This window comes from Megalops cyprinoides, chromosome 6 (genome assembly GCF_013368585.1).
Source record: "Megalops cyprinoides isolate fMegCyp1 chromosome 6, fMegCyp1.pri, whole genome shotgun sequence".
Classification (NCBI taxonomy): domain Eukaryota; kingdom Metazoa; phylum Chordata; class Actinopteri; order Elopiformes; family Megalopidae; genus Megalops; species Megalops cyprinoides.
The window spans coordinates 16,257,846-16,284,389 of record NC_050588.1 but is presented as its reverse complement, the minus strand read 5'-3'; the positions used below and the strand labels follow the sequence as shown (position 1 = coordinate 16,284,389).

General features: G+C 41.2%; 1 protein-coding gene across 5 annotated transcripts in view; it reads right to left on the bottom strand.

The window, feature by feature from the left end:
- The window catches only part of LOC118778792 (transcriptional enhancer factor TEF-5-like), a 42,059-nt gene extending 15,812 nt beyond the window's left edge, over window positions 1–26,247 (bottom strand). For 4 of the 5 annotated variants that reach the window (XM_036530511.1, XM_036530514.1, XM_036530512.1 and 1 more), the window contains exons 1-2: window positions 26,085–26,247; window positions 10,525–10,776 (exon numbers count right to left, since the gene is read on the bottom strand). In XM_036530511.1, the coding sequence (XP_036386404.1) occupies window positions 10,525–10,648 (124 nt within the window). In that variant the 5' untranslated portion in view covers window positions 10,649–10,776; window positions 26,085–26,247. Of the gene's footprint in view, window positions 1–10,524; window positions 10,777–22,407; window positions 22,451–26,084 lie in introns of those variants that run through there. The other variant, XM_036530513.1, reaches the window with a different exon arrangement.
- Window positions 26,248–26,544: the final 297 nt, after the last annotated feature.

Sequence of the window (26,544 nt, the reverse complement as noted above, 5' to 3'; positions counted from 1 at the left end):
AGAGTATTGGAATGGTTTCAATGGTAGTTTGACAGCGAAAGAATTACAGCCATAAATAAATTGTGCTATTCTACTCAACTTTCACTAGATGGAGCCACAATATTACACTTATGTAATCAATTGACACTACAGGCATTCAGCTCCCTCAGGAGAGATGTTCATTCAAAAGGCAGATATTCTCAATATGATTACATTCTCCAGAGGAAAAAACATAAGTATAAAAATTAACGCTGATGCACATTCAAACAGATGATATTATGCAACAGGTGTATCTGTCAATGGGATGGAACAGTTTCAAAAAATACATACATAATGGCAACTGAGGTGAACCACAACTATGAGTTTTGTCACTACATGAATGTGTAGTTTTAGATCCTTTCTGAAGAATGCGCTTGACATCTAAGGCTACAGGAGTGGTGTCTGCCACACACTCATCCAGACAAGCATGCTTTCAGAGTGGGAACAGGGGTCAGCTGTTTAGACAACATACTAAACAATAGAGAGAGAGTGTTTGTATGTGTGTAAGTGAGAGAGAAACAGAGAGTGGTGTGTGTGTGTGTGTGTGTGTGTGTGTGTGTGTGTGTGTTTCTTCCCTTGCCCTCCACACAACGCCACCTCTGACTCAGAACCCACCCTCTAACCGCATCATTGCCTGCTCTGCTTGGACACAGAAAGAGTTCAAATAGGGAAATTGAAGGTTTTAACAGTACGCAACCTCTTACTACCAACTAATATTCCTTATGTTTTACTCAACTCTACCATCACTAACTGCTGACTACCTACAGAACCCCCACCCCCACCCCCCACCCCTTGTACCCCTCGTGCACCACCTCCTTGTATTCCCGCCCCCAGCCCCAGGACAGACACGCCTGCCTCTGCGCCTCCACATTCCATTCATTCCACACAGCCCATCGAGTCTGCACAAACCAGTCTGATTGGTCAGGAACGCACAGCCGCTGGCAACACACACAGAAACACACACACACACACACACCTTTGTGAGGGAGAAGCAGCTGGAGCAGTAACTCTTTAGAGACACAAAGTGCTTACTGTCTGCCAACAACTGCATCAGCATGGCCCCCCACAGCCCTCATGCTTCACTTCATACCCAGAGCTCACCCACAGCCAGGAACACCTGCCCTGATCTGTCCTGGAAGTGAGAAAGAATAACAAACAAACCCACACACAGACACACACACACACACAAAATGTACTTGACACATATACCTCACACTACTCTGCCACACACAGACACACACAGACACACACACACACACACACACACACACACACACACACACACACACACAGACAAACATTCAGGTCCATGTGTATCAGAATAGAGCTTGAAATTGATTTTAAGCGTGATCTGAAGTTCACCTAAAGTTCACGTAAATTTCTCTGGAAATAGTATTTCAAAACGAAAAGGAATGGTGTTCAGTTGGTCATACCAAGCTCACACCAAATCAATGATTCTTACAAAGAAGAGTGCTTGTTGTGTCTTACCAAACACTTTCTTGAGTTTTTGTTGTCTTACAGAATCCACTGGATTTTAATGCAGTGTCATTGTTTGCTCTCCATTATCAGAATCCATATCATAGTCACGCAAAATATCACTGTTTTGTCAGATTTTTAAACACATTTTTCTTTTGTTTAGCCTGTATAGCATGCAAGGAGGATTGTACTGCTTCAGTATTTTGTTACGTGCTACCGCACAGAAAGCTGAGAAATTAAGCAACATCCTGGTCTTTGCTGAGGTCTTGAGAGTTAAAACATGTAAATAGAAACATTTTAGGGCTATGTACCCTGAGTCCTTTTGCCAGTTAAATCTAAAACTGAGGCTCCACTTCCAGGGAAAAACTGAGACTAACACCAGTCTTAGGGCAGGGCTCTGTTTTGCCAAAATGTGTTGTTGTAGTGTTACACATAAAAGTAAAATGAAGTAAGAGTTTGTATGAGATATGAAGAGTGCATTCTGCTACCGGACAGCATATTAAAAATTACTTAGTACCAGGGTTAGAATGAGTGACCCCTCACTGACCTGTGCCAACAACAGCACAATAGTTCAGTGTACTTCCTCAGGCCTGAGATCAGACCAGTGTGTGTCTGTGGAGCATTCGAGTGTCTTCAACAGCTGCGGCTGCAAATGGACACAACTGTTCTCAAAGGGAACGCAGCTGTTATTGCAGATAAAACCGTCAGCCAGAGCCATTTTTCTTTTGACAATCATTTTACATAGCGTTGAAACAGTGCTTCCATAAATGGCTAATTTAAAAAAAAATCCTCTGATATACAGAAGAATACAATCAGAACCTATTCCTTTTTTAAGCAGAAACATCAGGATTCAAAAAAAAGGCTGTGTGGGAAAAAAATAAAGAACAATGGTAATTGCGATGAAAAAAATGGAACAGGAAAAAGGAAAAATAAACATTAGCAGATGAGTTGAGAAAGGCAGCCAGAACAGGGAGCCATGAGTACCAGCAGGCCTGGGCTATGGGGGTGCTTAGGGGTACATTGCGCCCCCAGAGGATCCTCAGGGCACCCCCAGTTGTCTCCTTATATCCCAATATCTATGCAGTATTTATGACTTTTTGTGCCTCTCTGTGTATTGCAGTTGCACCCCTCTGTATTTTCTCCTAGCACCCAGCCTGAGTACCAGGCTGGGAGAGGGAACACATGGAGAGTGCAAGTGGACATCAGCGCGGCCCATCCCACTCCAAGGTGAAGAGTCAAGGAAGACAGACAGGTGCAGTGCAGGGTGGATTAGCACACTACAGTGTCGCCCACACCCTCTGGCTCGCTCTCTCCATCTGCCAAACACTCTCTCTTGTCTTCTCTCTGTCTCTGTCAGTCTCTCTCCCTATCTACCTATTTCCTCAATGTCCTTTTCTCATCCTCTCCCTCCCTCAATGATTCTTTTTTCCTAACATAATCCCCCCCCCCCCCCCCCCGCCGTTCTCTGAAACAACAGCACCACAGATTGCTCAACTCCAGCTCCAATTTCCGGGAACCCGCAGGCTGACTCTTAGTCCCTGCGATCATGCTTAACTCTTTCTGTGCACAAATACACACAAAGGCAGACAGACAGACACATGCCCCTAACCTGACTCCCTTACCTTACCGCCAACAAGGTGGAGTTTTCCACTCCCCAGGCATGAGGGGGGTGGGGACGTGGATGGAATGACGCTGAAGAGTCTATCCTCTTCTGCAGCAATCTGAAGGGTTTTCCACAGTTTGGATGGAGCTCATGGAGTTTAGTGTGGCTCTGTTCAATCACAATGTGTCTCAGACACGTATTCAGCAAACACAATCAGTGCAACTTATTGGCTCAGCTTCCTGGCATTGGACTAAGGCTTGCTTACACTTACACAGCATTGTTATAGGGTTTGGCTGAGTGTGCCCTGCATTTACAAACCCACCTTGTAAGCACGACTGACTGATTGCTGTTAGGTTTATGTTCCAATTAGTTATACACATTTAATGATAACAGTGGTAATCACTGCAATGATAACATCACTTGTAATATAACTGCAATGTCACTTTCCACAGCCAGAGACGCCATTTCAATATTTGATAAAAGGGATTGCCTGAAAATGCTGAAATCTATTTTGCACATGGCAACTGTACAGAGACTACGTTTCACTGAACCCAAGAAATGACTAAGAACAAGTTCCGTTTTTTAATGACATCCAGACCTGGAGCTGAACACCATAAAAATGACAGGAAAACTGTCATTTGACTGCAATGATGGCTGTATCGATATAGCACACAGCGACATGAAGAGTCAAGTCAGGTCATTAAAGACACCATACAATCAACAGTTATAATCTAGGTGGGTTTTAGGTTTTACATGTGGCAAAAGGTTTTGTATGTAGATGGTCAGCATGAGTGTCCTTTGTAGATTATTCTTCATATGGTAAGTTTAGCGTTAGTGTCCAGGTTGAAGTTAACGGAAGGGCTGTGACAGTCCTGTGTGCGCTTCTTTTTGTTCCAGCCAGTTCACAGGATTTAACTGGCACAGAAAACTAACTAGCTATATACATTTAAACTAAGGCCTTCCTCAAAATACACAGCAGTAAAATATTTCAATACAGAGGCATTTGTAGTCTTGACTCAATATATATGAATGGTCAAAGCAAGCAAATTATTACGTACTTAAGAGCAGAGCAGGCCAATTAAGACCATTTAAGAAATTAAGAGCAGTGAAGCAATTTGCACACAGCTCTCCAGGAGTTCTGGGATTAGGGATGCTCCATCAGTGGACAAGACAAGATCATTCTGGATAAGACTGCATACCGCTGTTCCCCTAAAAAGAGCCCCCGACTCTAGTGAGCCTCCATCAGAACGCCCCAGGGCCTGCAGGTGACAAAACACCTCATACCCCCAGGGACCAGGCAGTACCTCCGATTTCTTCCTTTACTAAAATTACACCAGCATACTTCTTATCACATGGTATTGCGGAAACATCCTCTTAAGCAGACTCTTCAAAGCATTCCTGAGGTTGTTCCCGAAAACAATGTTTCACCTGAAATTGTATGCATAGTTCTACAGAGTATTTTCAAAGCATACAACTCAAGGTTAGACTCTGGTTGACAGTGCAACAATAGAAATTCTCACTCAACTCAGAAAATGTGAGCCAGTGTCTGTTGAACCATACAGAACACAGTTCAACCAGTTTTAAGAATGGCCTCTTTGAACCAGAGCCGCAGACATGGAAGTAGGAAGGGGCATTGCTGGAATACCCCTGGCCTCACGTCATGGGCGGATCGGGAGCTGAGGTCATCGCCTTGCGAGCAACTTCTTCAGGAGCACGTCTTGGCTGCGTCGGAGAGCCTTGGAGACGTCCCAGAAATAGACGGTGGCGTTTATGACCCAGGGAAAAAAAAACCCCTCTGCACAGGGAGATGGGGGTGGTCCTGCCGGCTATGAGGTGGAAAAGCCAGCTGGACTGACTGAAACTTCACTGACATTTTCCCAGCAAAAGTACTGATGTTGAGAAATCTGTCTCATCACTTTAATGCAAAAGCAAATCTACATTACTGTTTTTGTAAGATTCACAACATGGTTGTACTACAGTCAAAACAAAGGGACTGTATTTGGTTGGGTGCACCATGTATTTGTATAGTTGTATCCTTGTTAGGCTCATTGGCTTTATGCATGCTCAGTTTGGAAAGTGAATACTTACCCTGAGGTAAATGTTAAAATACTTATTGACCAAGAAAACTTTTATTCCAAGTCTGAATATATCATATGCTAATTTATAGCTAAAGGTTAGCTAGCTATTTGAATAAGTAAGACACTTGGCAAATGCAAATAACAATACATGCACACGCATCATCAGACACCACCTAAAAAACAGACATACATGTTCACACTACCCCTGTCTCTCTCTCTCTCTCTCTCTCTCTCTCTCTCTCTCCCTCTCCCTCTCCCTCTCTCTCTCGCTCTCTCTCCCTCTCGTACATATATATATACACACCTGCACAGCCTTCTTTTTCTGGCAAGGAGAGACAACCTCTTTGAAAGCCACCAAACTTGAGTGTCACATGTGCAATACAGGTACAGGCAACTTCACCTGAACCACCGAAGCGATTCTACCCCATTCATTCAGTTAGAGTTACAGGTACAGGCAACTTCACCTGAACCACCGAAGCGATTCTACCCCATTCATTCAGTTAGAGTTACTCCTGTCCATGCACTCTTATTCCTGCATACTCTAAACAGGTGTGTGACAGGCTGACCTATCAACTATCACACAATGCTGTGACAAAGATGTATGTTTGATGTGTCCTTTCAGAGGCACATTCATGTTCAGATTCATCTTACATTGCTTACAAGCAGTGTCAGACCACAAGTCTACATGACTAACATTGACCTGGCTTTATTTTTGTACATGTGGTTTATCCAATCATCTTTGACAATGAGATTCCATTTCAAGTGAGGTTTTGCCAAACGTAATAAAAACTGGCCATGTTTTCTGACTGTGGAGGGGAGTGACAAAGGACTGGTGGGAGGGGTTCAGCCCCTTTGCAAAACCAGTCCCACTCATTTTTTAGAACTAATAGAAAAAAAAAAACAATAGTAAGAGTTTCCACTATAGCACCTAAGTTCCTAAACAAAAGCAACTCATCTGCTTTACACACGCTGAAGTGGGCCAAACCCAGATGTAGCAGCAAATCAGAATTCAGACCTCAACCTACAAGCTCCAGTTGCTTGTGACGATTATAGCATAACTAATCAGCGAAGCATCAGCAAGGCCTTCAGATCCCCAGACCTGGTGATGTGTTTGAATTATACACTCCAGACAAGATCAGTCCATTTTGATCCAGCCCTTGGCCTTGGGAGTAGACTCATCAGTCTGCTTTGCAGGGCTCTTTGATGTAGCCTTGTGTTTTTTTAGATGTGTTTATAAGGGTGTCTCTTTTTTACACGCCAGTCCCACCCCCCTCCCCCTTCTCAAAACATGGGCCGGGTTAATCATTTCAGGTATGCACACGCCAGACTCTGTCCAATTCTATTTCAGAACAGAAAGAGATTCTCGGATGATTCATGCCGGGGAAATTCTTGGCATCCAAGACAAGGATGCATACAGAGGCAGACAGAAACAAAAATAAACAAAACGAAACGCATGCCGCTTACGAGTTTCGAGCAGCAGGGCATGAAATACAGACTTTTGGAATTTTTCGCAAACAAAACACTTTCGACACAAGATTGTTCTGTCAATTGCACACATGTACAAGAGTGTTCCTGCGATGGAGATGTTAACAAAAACTTTTGCAACACAATTCATCTATGTTTTTAGAAGGTTCCAACCCACAATAATATTTCTGCTATTTCCCCCTTTAAGCCTTTTAAATTGGGCACCAAAGCAGAAGGCCAGGCTTGATCGGAGGTCTCGTAAGGACACTACACAGGGCAACCTGAAGTGAACCCCCCTCCAGCTGTGAATGAGAAGAGCTTCCTGTCCATTGCTTCCACACACCCCGATCTGGTTTAAATGCTTGGAAAATTCCCCGGTCTAATTCAAACCAAACACGCTTCCTCACCAGCTGGCGAAGGGGAACAGTGGAGCAGACATACATAGTGATGAAGGTTTCTCTGCTCGCACCACCTGCCACCCGACACACTCACCTGGGTCTCAGCTTTGGAGGTGTTACAAAACACAGTAAACTACTGCTTGGTATTAACAAACCAAGCAAGACCTAACTCGGCTGGGACTTTAAATTACATAACAAACTGAGTGGTTCAGGGTAATAGCCGAAAAAACAGGAAAAGTGTTTGGCTGGATGCACCAAGCACTGATAAATATGTTTATTTTTTCAGGACATTAACTTGATGTGATTAAACAGCTGATAAATTAAACACTTAAAAACAATTCAAAATGAACCACCATACAAGTCTTGATATACATACAACATATCCAATATATGAGGGATGAGCAAATGCTGACGTATTTGCTTACTATAGGCACTGAGAGTGGTAAAAAAATTTTTAGAATGGCAGAGGTGTCAGAGTAGCCATACTCACAGGAAAAAGGCCAGAGGGAGAAGAAAATGAAAGAAATGAGCAGCAGGGTTAAAGTTGAGTGGCTTTAGATTATAAATATCAGTGTCATTTTACATTTTACTGACAATTTAGACATATAAATTACCCAGTTGTGATTAAAAATGGATACACCTTCAAATAAACTGGCAATGTTGCTTATTTAGCTAACAGCACTGACATCTACAAAACGATTAATACAGCTCTCTTTGTATAACATAATTTGAGGTTAACGGATTATAAGTGTCATTCATCAGTCTGATATTATACCATAGTACTGCAGGTTAAGAAAAGAGTACTGAAGTGATTTTGTAGAGGTAAATTAAAATAAGCTACATTAATGCATTTTCATATTCCTCACTGAGAATTTAAAGGGGACGTTTTGTGCTAAAGTCATCTGCCGTTTACCACCACCACCACATACTTTCAGATATGTTTTTTTTTCCTTTTCCAAACAGAGAAGACCGTGTATGGTTAGAAATGCAAATCCTTGCAAACGACCTCAAACCAGCTAACGCTCAGAGCCAAAACAGAGGGCCAAAAGAGAGGGAGCGAAAGACTGGGGGGACTCAGTAAGAGAATGAAAGAAAGATACTCAGAGGCACACACAAATCAACACTGATAGCAACAAAGGCAAAAACACATATATGCACGGAGACAAACAGAAATATCACATCCTGTAAACACATAAGCATACACGTACATACATGCACACACACTTCTGTACACATTTCTTAGAAGACTAGGCAGTTGAAAGTGGTGTCGTGTGTGTGTGTGTGTGTGTGTGTGTGTGTTATAACATTTTTGCCCTGTTATTTAAGTCAAAAATCCAGGCAAGGAAGGAGATCAAAATGAAGAAGACAGGAACCATGATGGGTATAAAAACTCAGACTTAAGATACTGATACTTGAACACAAGGTTTTGTCACAGTCAAACTGTAGCCAAATTCTTTTCAGGTAACGTTTCAGTACAGAGTATACTGTTATTTCTACAAGCTATATACAAGATTTTTTTCTCAATGACTTAAATGGTTCCCATTAAGATTAAATTACCTGAGTTCTAGGTATGAATAACAGGACTGCCTGGCAACACATCACAGGTAAAAAAAAATATATAACCCTCTATGTAAGACAGTATGTTCCTGGAGTCAGTCTGAATGAGAATAATATTGAATTAACTGCTTTAAACAGAAACATGGGAGTGATTTACTGCTACCAGTTATTGATTAAACCCTAAAGGCCTTATACTGGTGCTAAGTGGATTAAATGCCTGGAAATGTGTTTGTTTGTATATAATAAAAAAGATCAAAAATCTGCAAGAGCCCCAAGGCTTTTCTCTGGTTCTTTTTGGCTACAGCGCTGGTAAATATGTGTAAGTCAAGTTTGGCTCTGTCAGTAGTTTGTAAGCCCTGGTGACTGTTAGTCATGTTGAAACTAGTGTTTCAGCTCTCGAGGTAGATGATTGTGCAAGCGTCCATTAAGCTCAGTGAAGGCTCGTGAGCTTGAAATATAGAAACTGAAAAGCCTTCATCTGGTTTTGACTGTTTCGTACCATTTTACTGTGGAATCACCCATGTGGAGCTGATGCCATCTTTCCTTGATTGCATCTCATAGGATAGTATTGACAGGTTGAACCTAATATTACATTATTTTATATTATTTTATATACATAAGGAACAGACAAGACATTACACTGTATAATTTTGATCACAAGACGGAAGCTGGAAATCATCTTTCATCTTTTTGTTCTCATTAAAACTTAACTGAAGTTTCATTAAGAGAAATACACAGGTTACAAAGGTCAAAGGCTCAACAACTCAACTAAATGATAGAGGAATCAGCTGATGCATTTGGTAAGGAAAAATGATCAAAGAGCATTTCAAGGTATTTGGCAGTTTTAAGGTAAATGTTAAATCTCTCCTTTTTGAGTAAGTAGTTCCAAGTACATCCCAGTGAACAAGGTACTACAAATTTTCTACATATAGCTCAGTGCATGTCACATTTAATATTCTGTCTGACATTATTTAAGCTACACCCATTCTGATTCACTTGTTAATGATACTTTTGAAGGGGCCTGGGCTTCAAAACGCAGCATAGAAATGCAGACAGCACTGGAACCTCCCAGACGGAAGACGGGGGAAACTCACAAACTGAATAACTTGTCATAATAGAGAATTTGCAAATGTCACCATGATTCAGTGTTGCATCCCTCCTCTGATTATTATTATGACCTGATTCTGTGTTTGCCCCTTTATTGGGAACAAGTGTCCTGGAATCATCACAGATGTGGGAAAGGCACCTTACCAAGGGTTAATAACAGGAATGTGGGCCTCTTTCCATGGTTTGACAAGAGAAGTCAAAAGTCAAAATATGGCCCCACCCATACACACACACACACACACACACAAACACACACACAAAACCAATTGACCCCATCCACCCACCCCTTATCACCACAACCACCACAACAGTAGTGGCAGTATCCCACACAGTACTGTCATTATTCCACGCACACACATACTTTGACATGCATGCACACACAGACAGGGAAGCTACTGCTAGGGCTGTGACAATGATCTTTTCCTTTTGGTTTCATACAGCAGAAAGTTATGTCACACTTCCAGTGACTCAGCAATCACTAATACTCTACAGCAGTTCTCGCTTACACATACACATATGCAACACACATATGCAGATCTTGAAAGCCAGTTCCTTCCACAGCAACGCTACAAACAGTTCACTGCTCATGCTGTCCATCTCTTTACTTGAGGCATGATAACTATAATACAGAACATAAAAACCCATCTCTGCACTTTTCAGCTTTATCTTCTGTTCTGTGTCTGTCTTGTTTAGCTACTTGATAGCTGACAGTATACTGTAAAGGCCGTGCCCACTTTGTTGCAGCAGGTGTGCCACTTCAATAAAAGAGTCACAGTCTTGATTGCAGGTAAGCCAAACCTTCCCTGGGGCCCACTTCACTCACCGTACATCTTGCCCTCGTCAGAAAGGATGATCTTCCGTCGGCCGCAGGGGGGATAGATGGCCAGAGCCTCTTGGAAGCTCTGCTCGATGTCCGGGCTCCAGACACCCTCAGCGTCACCGTCCATGGCCTTGTCCAGCTCGTCACTCCCATCCTCCAGCGCCCCCTCGGGGCTGCCGTTAGCGCTCCACTCGTTGGACGCAATGATGGCGGTTCCCCCTGTGCCCAGTGGCTAGCCCCCCAAACTGTGGGCTTCTGGGGAAAAAAAAAAACACAAAACCAGAAGGGCGGATATATTACACAATGCACAGAGATACTAGCACTTTGCGCAATGGTTCTTGACAGGGTGAAATACAACACTACTCCCCCTTTCTCTCTGAATAAGGGGTGGGGACCTGTCATCTGGTTTCCACCCCTTAATTGGTTAATCTGATTGAAAATGTGATTGGTTAATTGGTTAACTGAAGTAATTTTTTTAAAAGCTGTTCAAATCTTCTCCTAATACAGGTGGTTAATGGCCTGAAGGGGCAACATTCCTCTGACCTACTCTGTGAATACCTGGCACATGCAGCCATTTTTCCAAATTACCTCTGCTAATCCATTTACTTACAGAATCATGACATTAGGGGGTATTTAGGAGACACAGCTCTATGTGGGTGAGCTAAGTAGGAAGACACTGAGCAACATTTTAGCGAAGCCAAGTCTTATGCACTGAATATGGACTCCAGCTCCTCTCAAAATCTCTGTAAATCTGTGTATAATGTTGTGTCTATTGATCTTAAGAGAGCGGCTGCCCCTGCTGCCAGCATTACAGGGCAGTGATGTATTTTGAAGGCTCCCAATAGACCCAAGAGTCAGTGGCAGTTTCTGTAGGTGATGAAATATCCAGTGCAAAGGTTTGTTCAGTAGCCAGGATGAGTCAATATAAATAGCTCTTTTATGTGGGGTATTAACTGTGCTTTCGCAATCATATGCATTCACCACGAAGTGCTCATAAATTCAACATTGGAAACCAAAGCCAGAGTCAGGTTGCACCACTGGAACTACATACAAAGTGTTCCCTCTGTCATGAGCAAAATAGAGTGTCATGCTGTATATACATGCAGCATTTGCAGGTGAGGTGCAGATCTTTGCATCAATGCAACTTTAATTGACTTGTGGCTTTCTGCGTGTTGTTGATAGAACACTGACAGTAAATCACTGCACCTTTAAATCAACTGGGTTTGACAAATTTGCACCAGGAATGAATAATTCCATCCAGAAACACAGAGTTTCAATAACTGAGCAACACAGTGATAACCTTAAGTTTCAACTGGAATACTGTGACAAACTGTCTTTTCCCTCCTTAAAAGTCAAAGCAGAACTTTGTGTTCTGTGTAATTAAAGAGGGGACACAAACAGTAATGATTATGAGTTCTCTGGTGTCAACATCTGACATTGATATACCTTAACAGAACCGGATGCAAAATGGAATAAAATGCCACTTAAAAACCTCACTAATAAGCACTGAGAGTAATGAATTCCTGTGGTTGTGGTGTTTCATCCCAATGCGGTCACTTCGCTGCTGAAACCACTTAGGGAACTTAAGTCATTTTCAAGCTGCTGCTTTAGCAGGGGTATTATTTCTGAAACAAAAGCCTCAAATGTAAACATTTTTTTCTGGATTCTTATTACAAGATCCCTTTTTACGTATTTTGCTGACTAACAAAAATACCACACTGAATAGATGCAGACAGAACTGCAGTATCCTCAAGATGGACTCAGTTGTGGTGGAAAGTGTAATATTTTGATGGCTTGTTGAAGAGAAACAGTATTGGCAAGAAAAACCGTGTAAGCATTTTATTACCGAGGTAAAAGCCAAGAGTGGTTAATGACATATGAATATTTGGCTGCTCTGATGATGGAGCAGACACTGTTTAATTCCGCTGTCTCTTTCAGGGATAAGGACGGAGTGCTAGGTTTACTTAATAGAAATGTGATCGTACACCATAGTTTTACAGTAAAGCATACCAGCAGCTATTGTAATTTAAAAAGGAAGCATATATCACACGAGAAAGATATAGACGTCTAGCATTAGTTTTTCAGCATCTTCCTCTTTCTTCTTCATTGTCACAATCTCACAAAGACTTCACACCCATGTAAAACTGTCACTGGGAAGTGCTTTGTGGCGGACAGATACGCAACAACAAAGTCACTTACAGTAAGGTCTCTGTTCACAGCACCAGAGACCAGATGCTAAAATTCTGCAGTTAAACAATTCATTCATGAATTCAAGAGATGTGAATTACAACTACAGAAACAGGCTATGTGATTACATTTATTTTAATATTACTGATCTGTTCAAAGTCTATTGCAATTCTATACCTACAAGTTCATTGTGACCCTTTCATCATTAAGGTTCTTGATTTAATTAAGTTTTCTACCACCTATTTGTCTACCACCTAAAAAGATACCCTACCTGTCTTCCAATATTTTTATGATGGGTCAAAGTGAAATGTGACATATCTATTATCTGAAAAAATCGAACTCATACATGATATGTCACATCTAACACCTGGTGTAGAAGTATCAATGCACACCGTACGGCACATCCTTTTTTGAAAATTCCTTTTTATCGAGTCAGCAAACCTGTCTTGTTACAGGGCCTGCTGCAGTAGGCTTAGGCACAGCCATAGCATGAGGTGGCAATCATGAATCACGAATTAAAGAATTACACACATTCATTCACAAAATATTAACAAAATAAACTGTACACAGTTGTCTAGCGGAATTTTTACGAAACTCCACAGGCTGGTAGAGACAGTGGAAGAAGAAAACCAGGAGGAAAACAAGAAAACATTTTTTAAAACGTTTTGTGGGGTGCTGTGAATTATCAGCTCTCACAGCAGAAATGACATTCCAGACATGTCCTTATTAAGAAAGAGTGGTGAGCTCTCTCCTGCCTCTACAAGCTCCCTTGTGTCACCCCACCCCCCACCCCCCTGACTCAGAAGGTCTCTGCCCAAATAAGGATGGGAGACCAGGGGAGTCACGTGGAGGCAAGGGGATGAGGAAGGGGCGGAGAGGAGTGGTTTGACCAATTTAGGTGTCCACCTCGAGCCTGCAAAACATACACAGGATCACTCCTGCTAGAATGAATAGTCAGCACTTTACCCAAGACAGCCTGGGTTATACAAACTCCCTGAAATGAACTGCTTAGGAGTGTTGTAAGCCCTAAAAAACACTGTCAAGCTAACTGCTATGGTGTTGTTTTCCTAACATTGACTAGAACATTTAAAAGCAAATGTTTTTTCACTAATCCTAACAATATTCCTAGTTCACTTTGGTGACAACAGAATTAAATGTGCCTAAATGTGTTAGCCAAAGGTAAGAACAAACTTAAATTAAATCAAATTCTCCCCCTGAATCTTGGCTTCCTCCTCCTCATGACATGCAGGCAAGGTTTAAGCACTACTGTTCACTCACTCAGTGCTGAAAAATCTTTTACATTACATTATTGGTATTTAGTAGACGCTCTTATCCAGAGTGACTTACAATGTTATCTATTTATACAGCTGGATATTTTACTGAGGCATTTCAGGGTTAAATACCTTGCCCAAGGGTACAGCAGCAGTGCCCCAGTGGGGAATCAAACCAGCCATCAAACCATCAGACCTTTCAGTCATGAGTCCTGCTCCTTAACCACTATGCTACACTGCCACCCCTACTGTTTAGCTGTAGTCACACCACTATAAACAGTAACAAAGTGCTACTCTTTCCATGTAAAATTGTTCAATAGGCACAGGGAGTTACATACTACATATAAGACAACTGTCAAAGACATTGCTTGTGCCACCTTACACCAAATGACTTTCAAGCAATTTCACTGTCGCAGACAAATTTCCAATGTCGGAATAAAATCATGAGAGTTTTGCTAGAGTTGTGGCATGTTCCCGTGATCTTGATCGTTTGGTGTAAGGTGGTAATCCGAGCTGTTTTAAGTCAGTCTTTTTCTTGTCTTGACGTTTTTAGTCTTGGCTGATGCAAATAGTGACATGGACATCAACAACGAACAGGTGAGCTCTCTCAGCACCAAACAGGAAACAGCAAAGCATGATGATTTCTTAGATGAATTGTTCTATGGAATGTTTGTGAATTTATCTTGCATATAGCTTGTGTGAGTCTCGTTATAAAATGGTGACCGCTGTTTATGCAGTGCATTTATGTTAATTAAGCAGAGCATGTTCTAAGTCATTACGGTGTGCATAGAACACATCTAGCTATATTATATAATATTATATATTTTATATATATGTAGCAACGTGATAGATTACTTACATGTTATATTATACACACGTATGTTATAAATATGTGAATGGTGATTAATTATGCATATAGTGGTGATATGCAATATGTATTTGGGCTCTGCAAGGGTATTTCTAAATCTAATATACTGTAATAGTATATTTTTGTATTTTATTTTGTACGTGATATGTAACTGTGTAGCTATTGAGATACAGATTTGTGATCCCACTCTCTTCCCTTCTGATGAGTGAGAGAGGGCATACGGAGCTGAAACCTGTGACGCTGGCTCCGTGTACTTTTATTTTATCTTTCAACAGCCTTGAGCAGAGAGCATACAGGGTTGCAACCTGTAATGTGGGACTACACCAATAATATCAAGGAGCATGATGGGAAATAATCTCAAAAGGAATCTAGTTGCAGTCTGGCAAATAGTGACCCTGTCAAAATCATAGTTTGACCCCCCAGTCAAAATCATAGTCTATGACTAAAAATTCTGTGACTAATGACACATTATCTTTAGATGTGAGAGGGTGTCAGACTTTAGTCTTGTAAAAGTGTCCAGAGTCTTGTCAAAGTCTTCTAGTGTATGGTTAGCATTAATGAGACATTTTCCATACATAGCACAGGCAACAAAGAAAGAGGTGGTTGAACGTGATTCACATTTTGTAAGAGCAGATCGATGAGATACTGAGCAAAAGCTCAGTTCCAAAAAAGTGTTTTACTCAGACCCTCCGGCACTTTATTTACTCATTTTCTATTCACCACAGGCTTCACGGAGGAAAAAGGAAAACTTAATCTGAGGATAAATCGAATTATCTGTTCTCAGCAGGTTGAAAAGAGCCTTTGACTCTCGTCTCGGAGACAAATGGAGAGAAGGCCGTCAGTGACGAGCGGCAAGGAGGACGAAAGAAAAAGCCCACCTCACCTAGCAGAACATTTCAACCATCTGTCAAAGCTTCTCTTTTCCTCCGGGCCAGATGGGAAATTAAGTCACTGATTAAATGTCACGGTGTGCACCGATTTAACTAGGTGTGACTGTCTCATCTCAAGCTTCAGCAGACCAGGCCACGAACACAGTAACTGACGCACGCCGCTCGGACTGGACCCTATCGGTTCATCTTTGTCTCCAAACGCTGTAGACTGTAGCTATTGAGTCTGTTATCGGTTTCCTTGTGACCGGAGCAGCTTACATTTGGGCATCCTGTCCAGTGCTGGAGAGGAGATCTCAGTGCTCTTGCGGTCCAACCTCACAGCTCTGTGTTTATGTCTCTCCCATCACTACTTCGCTGGGAAACTCTGGGCCTAAACAGAGTAAGAGATCCTGTGCTGGAGCCGGTGTGCGCGTTTGCTGAGCAAAATGGGAAAACCGTTATGTCACAAAGAGATTAACCCCAGCCAGCAAAGAGAAGAAATTAGCAAGCAAAGTGAAAAAAAAAATTTCCAATGGTAATTTCAGGAAACTGCAGTTGGCAGCACGATTGTGACTACACCAGTACTAACTGTTTCAGCGTCTAATCAAAGCGTTTTTGTCTCCACAGTTAAAACATATGGTTTTAAAAACATTGCTACTATATTGGGAGAATGTTGCTGTGTTGCTACAGCACTATAGTAATGTAAAGACTTGTGTTTACAGATGCAGATGTAAAGAATTATGGGCGAGCTCGATGTGATGGCCCTGCTCTGTTATCGTCCTAATATTGTATTGATTTTTCTCAACCAGTTTGATGTCACAGAAAAACCCTTGTGTCATAAAGTATTTTAGCGGCTCAGCAAAATGAATGAGGTGAAACTTGGCAAAACACAAACAGATCACTTCTGTTACTTGTGTCTAAAATGTATAATCATTGTAAAGCAAAGTGAATAACTAACACAAATACATTTAACTGCAATGCACTACCAGTGATTTTTCAGGATAGCCACGGTGAGGTCTGATTTAAAGGTCACGTGACCTTTCCCATTGTCCAGGTAAAGACCCTGCAACATCACCTTCCTGCAAGGAGTTGTAGAAATGGTTCGCTGCCAACCATTTTCACTGTTGCTGTGGGAAAGTGACATTTGATTGAGATACGTGTTTCATTCAGAAACAAACAGGATAGATTTTGGAAACAAATCACTGTTTCGTGGAGACTAAACATCCCTTGGACAAACCGAGGAGCCGAAACAATGACACGGTGAAAGGGAACGGGAAAACCAGTGAAAAAAGGTGGCCGCCATGCAAAATGAAAAAAAAAAAAAAAACACATGTACACACAGCAGTAAGACCACAGCATGCACCGCAAAAGACCTGCTCATTCACTTGTCAACATGCATCTGCATCTGGTCTTCCACAATACTGCTTCACTCATGAGTTCACAAAACAAACCTGCAAAAAATGAACCATGGAAATGAAACCTTGGCATTTTCCACATTTGAACCACAAGTGTGATGTGAAATGAGTTTTATTTAATTATCGACAGAAACACAGTTGCAGTATTGCTCAAGGGCTGCCTAACCATTAGCTCAGTTCACAGTTCACCCTGAAATACAAATGAAAGCATTTTACTAGGTGTCCAAAGTGAAGGAATTCACCTTCTTAAATGTGTATGAAATAAGGCATTCTGACATCTCAAATACTTCAACCCTGCTGAGGGAAGAGTTTTTTTTCCTTCCTCAGATTTGATAACTCAACTTTGTAACTATGGTACAAGGGAAACTGGTAAAAGGGAAAGGGAGTGCAGTAATGTGGCTATGCTGCTGAAAGTCAGCATGGCCTCTTCACACTGTCACCACAGACAGGATGTCAAGTCATCGAGGTTCACCTCTGGCTGGCCTCGTGGAAGCTGCCATCCCTGACGGGCCTGACCTTGCAGGACTTTTTTGGGTATAGCGGCCCATTTGAAAATGGGCCCTGGTCTAACAGAAAGAGAACATGTTTACAGTGACAGTCCTGCACCTCTGAGAAATGGCTCTATCCCAGGGTCCTCCCTCATTCATTTCAGCCAGAAGTGTGGATAATGTGGTTGTGTGGTTTCCTCTCTTGTTGACAGGCAAGTATCCCTGATTAATTATCCACTTAAACTGCAACTATGCATGCGATCTCCAAGACAGCCAAAAGGTCTGAAGGGAGAATTGAGGTGTCAGGTCTTATCGTGCAACTGCCTCATAAATAGTGTATGCAAAATTAGAGCAACCGGACAGTTTTAGCACATAAACTGGAACAGAAGAGTCAAGCTTATTCTGTAGAAAGGCATGAATGTTGCTCTCCATCTGTTTGTCTTCCAGTAAAGACTTCTTTGTTACAGGTCTGCTGTTGCAGCTGGACCCCCTTCACAGTATACTACATTGGTGATTCCTTACACCCTCCAGCCTCCAATTCAACTGCCAACACACATCCATCACACACCACACACACACACACACACACACACACACACGCACACATCCTTCACAAACACATGCGCAAATCCTTCACAAGCACCCACACCCATATAAGTGATACACTTACTCTCTCTCTTTAATACACACACACACACACACACACACACACACACTTGACAAAGCTGAGCAGCAGGGCCACTCACAGCAGAGGAACAGCTGCTGTCTCCACTCAGATTACAGATAAGGAGGACATTTCAGGCCCAAACCAGATGAGCTGGTTTCTGGGGCAGCACCAGCAATGGCAACAGCGCCTCATACAAGAAAGAAAAATGCATCCTGTCCCCAGCTGCCTCTGCTGAGACTCTCCAACTGGGTGCTAAAGAATGAAGTGAGATTTCAACAGCATAACTGTTGCTGAACAGGATGTTGTGACAGCTTCCTTCACTTGGTATTGTGAGATCTGTCATTGTGCCTCAGAACGACAGAGGACCACTGGCCAGTTTGTGCTCAGCTCTGTCACAGGTGCCGTGTTACGTTTATCACTGCGGTGACAGCGGATGAGAGTATGGAAACCAGCCTGTGGAGAGAGTGGGGGGAGCTGGCTAATATCGGTCTCCAGGTCTTACTCCACCCCCCAACCCCCCCACACACACATACACTTCTCTGCCTTATTTTAGGCTGATACATTCTCTCCAGTCCCTCCAATGACTTCCGCCTGCTTCCTCTCTGGCCCATTGCTCAGGAAACAATCAAAGCAGGGAGAGAGAGGAAGGCGAGACAGCTGCTCTCTCTGTGACAGAGGCGTTTACATACAAACTCCCGCACACATGTACACACGCACGCACACACACACACACACACAAGCGAAGCTGCCAAAAGCAGAATCCATGCTCCCATCTGTGTACCCTCCTGCTGTAGGCTGTGCAATCCACTGTTACTTACAACTTTATTACTTTGCCCCAAGTTCAGGATGAATCCCCTCAGGGCATTGTGATGATTAACTGTGTCCTTTAAAGACTGGTTTCTCTCACGTTACAATGTGATGAGTGTATCACACACACCCACAAATGCCACAAATTCATACAGTTTGACCCATAACCTAGCTAACAAAGGAAAGAAAAAAAGCCACACTGAAGCCAAAATGCTTATTCCAAGGTCTATTTCCCATACAGTGTAAATTGCAAAGCAGTCCTCTAAAGCATGACCTGAGATGGTCTTTCTGTGACTGCTGAAGGACTGAAACCAAAATCTGTTAAGCCTAATTTCATACATGATTAATGCCACTGAGAATTCATGCTTAAAGAATGAAACCACCACTTCACTCCAGAGCACATGGAAAACCAGTGTTACACAGCGAGTGAGGGAGAAGAGTGAGAACCATCTTTAGGGGGCGGGGAAGTTCCCCTTACCCATCACAGAGCTTTAAGAAAAACAGGAAGCCCCTGTGTCTCTACCCCGGATCACCTCCAGTTTTATCTTTCATCAAAAACAACTTCCTCACACCACCACAGGGGTCAGCCCACCAATGCGTACTCCCACTGTGCTAGAAAGTCCTCAGGACAGCAGAAGAAGGCCACTTGACAACAAACTCAAATACAAAAGACAAACCAAAGTTCCACAGCAGGGAAAACACTTCAGATTCTGCAGCTTTGAGGCTGCTTGTCTGTCTACCAGTCGATCTGTTTATTCCTGTCTCTAGCTCACTCTCACTTCGGTATTCACAAATATATCCATGTATCTATTTAAAATATCCCATTACACAAACCTACCAACGGATAATTAACTCTCAAGAGGTGCATAATGAAAAGTTGTATCAGCAATCAATGTCATACAGACATTGACCGTGGAAGAGCACCAACTCACTTGCACCACTTCTGAAACGGAGAAGAAGAAAAATGAATGCTTTAAGCAAACAGGCTGGAGAGACTCCTTTCCTGCTCTTTTGGTGCCTTTCAACAAAACATTCAAAAACTGATATTTGCAACAGGTTTTGATCACTAAAACTATTATCTCAATTCCTCTCAATGAACCTGCATCTGCAAAACACACTGTAGAGTGACATCCAGAGAGAGAGAGAGAGAGAGAGAGAAAGAGAGACTTCAGGAAAGCAGCAGAATGTGAGTACCTTTCTGTAAAGAGTGGTTGGTGGAAACCATCAAATGATAAAGCCAGCAACTGGAGCCATGGCAAGGAGTGTTTTGGGGGGAAAACAATCATTGGGGTGTACACGATGATGTGTTTTAACATTTAAGAAATGAGGTCTTGCTTGTTTTAATATACACCATCACATTATCATACATCACATACCTCCATCTCTCCCGAGGCTCTCAATATCAAATTCCATTTCTCTAATGATAACCGTGAGAGTATGCAACGACTGAAGGTCACCACAGGTCAGGGAATTTAGACTGTTTAGAATGTTCTTTAACTCTAGCATTTATAAAGGTAAACTGCTGCCCCTAAACAGAGGCAAAGTCACATGTCTCTTCACTGTAGATTATGAAAGCATCTGGGTTAATCCAAGCAGCGTGTCTTAAAAACAGCAAATGCACTTGGTCAAAGACCAATCCAACTTTTCTGACACTTACTAACTGTATCCAATCTATAGTTTGTGAAAACTAACGATTTTCACATGGAGTCAATGACAAAATATATATTTTGCAGCAGAGTGCAAATTCAGTGCATTTACACTGCTCTTTTTGTTATGTGTTCTTCATGTCCACAAGCATTGGCACTTGGACATCCAATATAAAAACATCACTGCTTCTATTACATAGCAATGGCCACACCTATAAAACATGTGCTTCTTGAAAGTCTTTTATTGCCCAAAGGAAGGAGACACAATTGTAGAAATAAAATTCAATTCAAATTTTAATCATAAAAACAACAACCACTTTGTTGGATTATTAATACTAACACATTATTGGCTGGTTTCTGTTCTTTTCCTTCTCTGGAAATGGTTTCAGTAAGATAACACTGGAGAACATAGAGACATGTGGCCAAAATGGTGACAGCCAAGATGAAAAATCCTGCTACAAGACAGATTGGTACAGACACTTCAGTAAACCGGGACATAACCGGTTAATCACATTATTGTTGGAATCGGTTGCCTAAAGGCTGACAGCTGGCCAGCAGAGTACAAAACAAGTTTGTAAGAACACATTGTCCAGATAATCGAAATGACCGCAAGCCTGAGAGTAACCACACTGTATGGTCTAAATGTAAAGCTTTAAATGAAATACGGTCTGCAGACCAACAACAGGCTAATTTAGTGAGGATGCTGACTGTGTAGAGGAGAGCCTTTTTTGCATTAACATGGTGTGCACTGAAGAGAATTTGCCAGAACAGCAGAATGTTAATTCCTTCCAGATCTGTTCTCTCCATCAACATCTAATATTAGAATCCTCAAGAGCTTCAGATTCGCTGAGGATGCGTTGTCTTGCGGCCATTGTTTCAGTGCATTATCACTGCAGGAAGCAGAAGCTTCTCTCTTTCTTTGTATCTAGGTTGTTTCTCCTTATTGTTACTAACCTTATTATTATTTTAAAATAATTCAACATCAATTGCAACTGTACTTTTATTTGTCAAATTCCCTCGCACAGCTGAATGAGTAATACTTCTTGTATTGGCAACAGAATTCTGTTGGCAGTATAGGATTCTGATTTGATTACCTGTCTTCACATAACAGTGTTGGAGTTAAATCTTTATCTCTTTATATCTATCTATCTTTAAATCTTTTCAGTTAACTGTCACAGAAGTACTTTACATTTGTGCAGTTTAAATGAATTTAACATTTTGGTCTTACTCCAGACTATATCTTATGAGCTTAAGCTTAAAGGTTTGAATCTCATAAACATAGTGAAATCATATAATTGATCTAGTTAGAATTATGGGGTAGCGGTTTATCAAACTTGGTACAGTGAGCTTTTAAGAATCTTTTTAATACATTTTATCACATAAATGCTCACTGCCAGCCCAAATCTCTACAAATCCTGCACCATATATTGCAAAATACTTCATAATACCTACTCATAATATCTATATTCAAATAGGTAGTAAACTGTTTTTTTTCCAAAACCACTCAGGAGACACACAGCAGAGATCATCTTAACTTATCTTAACTAGAGATAAGCTTCACATAGCTGGGTGTTTGTCTCTGTAACTTACACTCTTTCGCACAGCTGGGTGTTTGTCTCTGTAACTTACACTCTTTCGCACAGCTGGGTGTTTGTCTCTGTAACTTACACTCTTTTGCACAGTTAGGTGTTTGCCTCTCGAGTGGATTTGCAGCCCACACTAACAGGCCCTCTGCTGGATTTCCAATGGAGACAGTGACGGTTCCCTGTGGTGAAACAAGCATGCTAGACTCAGTCACCCACTCAAGCTTTCATATCTCAGAGGAAATAAGAAGACATAAGGCTTTACGCTGCATCTGCTACTGCTTGAAATGTTTATACAATTGTTCATATTCTGCATGAGGAATGCAGTCTGTGACAAATCCTCTACAAAATAGATAATAATATAAAAATACTGACTGACTGATTGATAGACTGATGGATCAACAGATAGACATTAAGTAAGACTTATTAATGTGTCAAGGCTGTGCAACGAATGTCATTTATGTCACAACAAGTGGCAGTGTTTGGGGGGAAGGGGAGCTCTGGGTTGTATCATATCACTGAGATTCAAGTTTCAACCAACAGTATTAATATAACACCACCAGTTATCTTAGCAGTCCTATTTGAAACATAAATACCAGCCCTTTAGAGAAACAGATGTACCACTGCATCTTTCATTTTTTTTAACTACAAATTCTGACAACAAAAATTGTTTGTGTATGTCTATGTTGTGTGGGAGGATAGTATGTGAGGCAGTGCCCCTTTACATATTACAGTCTTCAGATAGCAATTTGAATGAAAAGAACTCTGTCTGGAGATAAATGGGAGACTGTACTGAATGCCTCTAGATGTCTCTAGACACACTTCAGTCACTAACCTTTGGGGTATACCATGACAGAAAAAAAGGGCTGAGGGGGCATATGCAAACCTACATGACAATTGTTCTAGAGCAAAACATTTTTAAGAAAACTATTTCAGGACAGATCTCTCTTTTTAAATGTGAGGAAGAGGGGTTTCACCAATGTACTTACACTGTATATATAGAACATTGCTATTGGGGAAAAAAAGAAGACATTTTGTGCCAGTGACAACATGTAACTCCAACAGTCACAAGACAGACTCAATCAGGGCAAACCATTTAAAAGCCACAAGTGTGCACAACTAGGTTCCACTGGCCATTTCCCTTGTATGCAAAAGAACAGACCAGCTCTTTTACAACCCATTTTATCATTGATAAACCCCAACAGGGTTTGTCTGAGTTTCTTGTCTCAACCACTACTGTATATTGCACAAGAGAGCTGCTGCAGTTAAAGTCTCCAATTAGCAAGATTTTTATCAGTACTGGGTTTACAGATCTTCCCTGTGAATGAATAAAGGCAGTGATAATGACGCACTAACTCCTCTATATACATTTACTTACTCCGATTTCATCATTCACACAGTGTAAAATGTTCTCATGTTGAGCAAATTTGGTCATGAAAAAGCCTATATGAAGTACTGACTACCTGCACTGACACTTTCCTGAAAGACCACATTCAGCTGCCTGAACAAACCTGTTCCCTCCTGTTGCTGTGATTTTACTGTTATTTTGAGTTCTTTCACAAGGTTGCCAGGATGTCACTGTAACACACAGTTCGAGACTGTGCGCATTTTCTATTTATTACTCGAAACTCTCTGAAACTTGAAAAGCCTGTCTGTTCTTGCCTGTTGAGCCAACCCGACAGGAGTGTTCTTATGTGGAAAGAAAAAGGGATGTTGAAAACAATTTATTTGCAATGATTGGTGCAAGATTTTTTTGTGGTAATCTGTGATATAACACTGAAAGACTTTACATTAGATTACAGACATCCATGGAGAGTTTCAACACGTGAAAGAAATACAAAAATTAGGTAAAAAATGCATAAGATCAATGCATTAAAAAAATAAGTTTTACAAATACATTTTCACTCTGAATAAGGATACAAATGGTTCCTTGAAAGGGCAGGCATATTCCAACATTTTCAGTATTTGCAGGATGAGGGGTGGAGTGAGACCCAGTTCAATCCCAGTTCAAACTAAAGACAGTGCTGTCTGAACCTCCTGACTGACTTCTGCCTGTTTAGTTTGGAGTATATTTGCAAACAGTGGATCACACAAATACTAATTTGTATGTTTTTCTTTGAGCCTAATCCCCATGGATTTTAGCAAAGTTCTAAAGCAAACTTTTATTTTCCTACAGGTCACCACTGTAGTTGAGCAAGTCTTTATGGCCAAAGCACTCTATGCATACACACACAGGCTATCTGGTTGTAGGGTAGGGGGTGTGACAGTGTCAGGAATAGTTGTAATTAAAGATAAGTCTGTTGTAGCACACAACACAGCAGCTTTTGAGGGAATATTGTTTAGATTGGGCAGAACTAACAATTACAGGTAACGCAAGTGCTGTTGGACTGACCCCACATCCACATTTTGATACTTAATGATCTAAAGATGTGAAAACCTTATCTTTCCTTAATATTAATATGAATACCTTCCAACAGATTTATTTAATTAGGACAGCTCTGTAAAATATGAAAGGTTTATTTAGTGATGTCTAAGAGTAATGCAGAATGATATAACAACGCCAATCTACCACCATGTCAAGCGCAGGCTACATTTAACAACAGCTACACTTATGACTACAGTATTTCAGGCTAGGCACGGAGCTTTTATCCGAGAGAGTTCGTGTCCTTCTACTCATAGAGCCTTCTTGAGAAATTTGAAACGGTTACTTCTCCACGGCCGGGAACGGACTCCGCTTGTGACAACATGACAGCGCTATCCTGGCCATTTGTGCACACGGCATACGCTCCACTCCATCTCATTCTATTATCAGGTAACCCTGGGGTTAATGTTATTTCTACAAATTCAAGTCGTGCTTCGTTCTCAATCGTCCGTATTGACAAGACATGGTGACAAGTGTGATACTACTATAAAATAATCATAACTTAATATTTAATTTATGGGTGTTCATGGAAAGTTTCTATCATGTTCAACTAACTGATTCAATTCCACTCTACTAATACTTTCGCTATCAAGCGGCAGTAGTATTGCATGGGCACTAAAACACGTTAGGATTGATAAAATTACACGCGTTGCTGATTGCAATATAGTATATGGTAACCGATGTCCAGCCTAGCGGGAATTACAGTAACAACAGAAATACAGTTGTTAAAGCAGCACAACCATCGATGATCAATATTGCAACATTACAACATCCATTAATATTTAAATCGTCATTGTGTTCATCATACCAGAATAAACAGGGTGTAAATACGCAACTGTAACTTACTGAAACGTGCAGTGTCAATGTCCAAAGAACACACTTACTTAAATAATGAATTGTCTGAAAATTCCGCGTTCCATTTCCCCTCGTATTTGTTTTCTTCTTCTGACAACTCCGATTGGAAGATCAATACATCGGCTAACCCCCACAAAGTTTTCGGGAATTTGAAAAAGTTTAATTGCAAGTCCAGCCTGCTGCATGGAAACTGACAAATGCTCAACATCTTTTACAACTGACAAAGGAGGAAACTGCCGACAAAACTAAGGAATGAATATTCAATGTTTTATATTTAGTTCATCGCCTTATTAACATCCCCCTTTACACAGAGAGAACGGCGCACACAAACGATGAATACCAATTTCTTGTCTTCCCTCCCGACCATTGGAGTTGTACGGAAAAATTCAAAATATGACAAAGATCTGAATACTTCACCATGCGCGCTGAATGAAAACTTCACCAAAACCTCTTTAGACAAAGAAAACGTTCTTACAAACACTCACCTTTAGTTGGGTATTCACTTTCCCGCGTCAGGCTCAAGTTAAAAGTTAACTTATTTCAGCCTCTTATTTTTAAGGTTCCTTTATTATTTTAAATAAATATTTCTCCCGGTTTGACAGTAAAGGTGGAATGTAAAGTATGAGTTTGGTATGAAATCAACGCAGGACACTGGAAAACGAGGAAAAAAAACTTTGAAGGCGGAGCTACGGGTAAACGTCAATCAACAAAGCTGGGGGTTGAAACATTTTTGAAATCCCCACCCACTCATATTCGGTATACTGTAAATAGTAAAGGGTCTGCGGAGGAGCTCTGCCACAATTACAAACACTTATTAAATAGCTAGAATAGTATATTGGATGGATTTGCGGCAGATAATAAATAAATAAATCCATACATTAAAATAAAAATGAATAAAACTGCTATTTAGGCTATTATGCTGGGCTGTTGCATTACCTTTCGTAT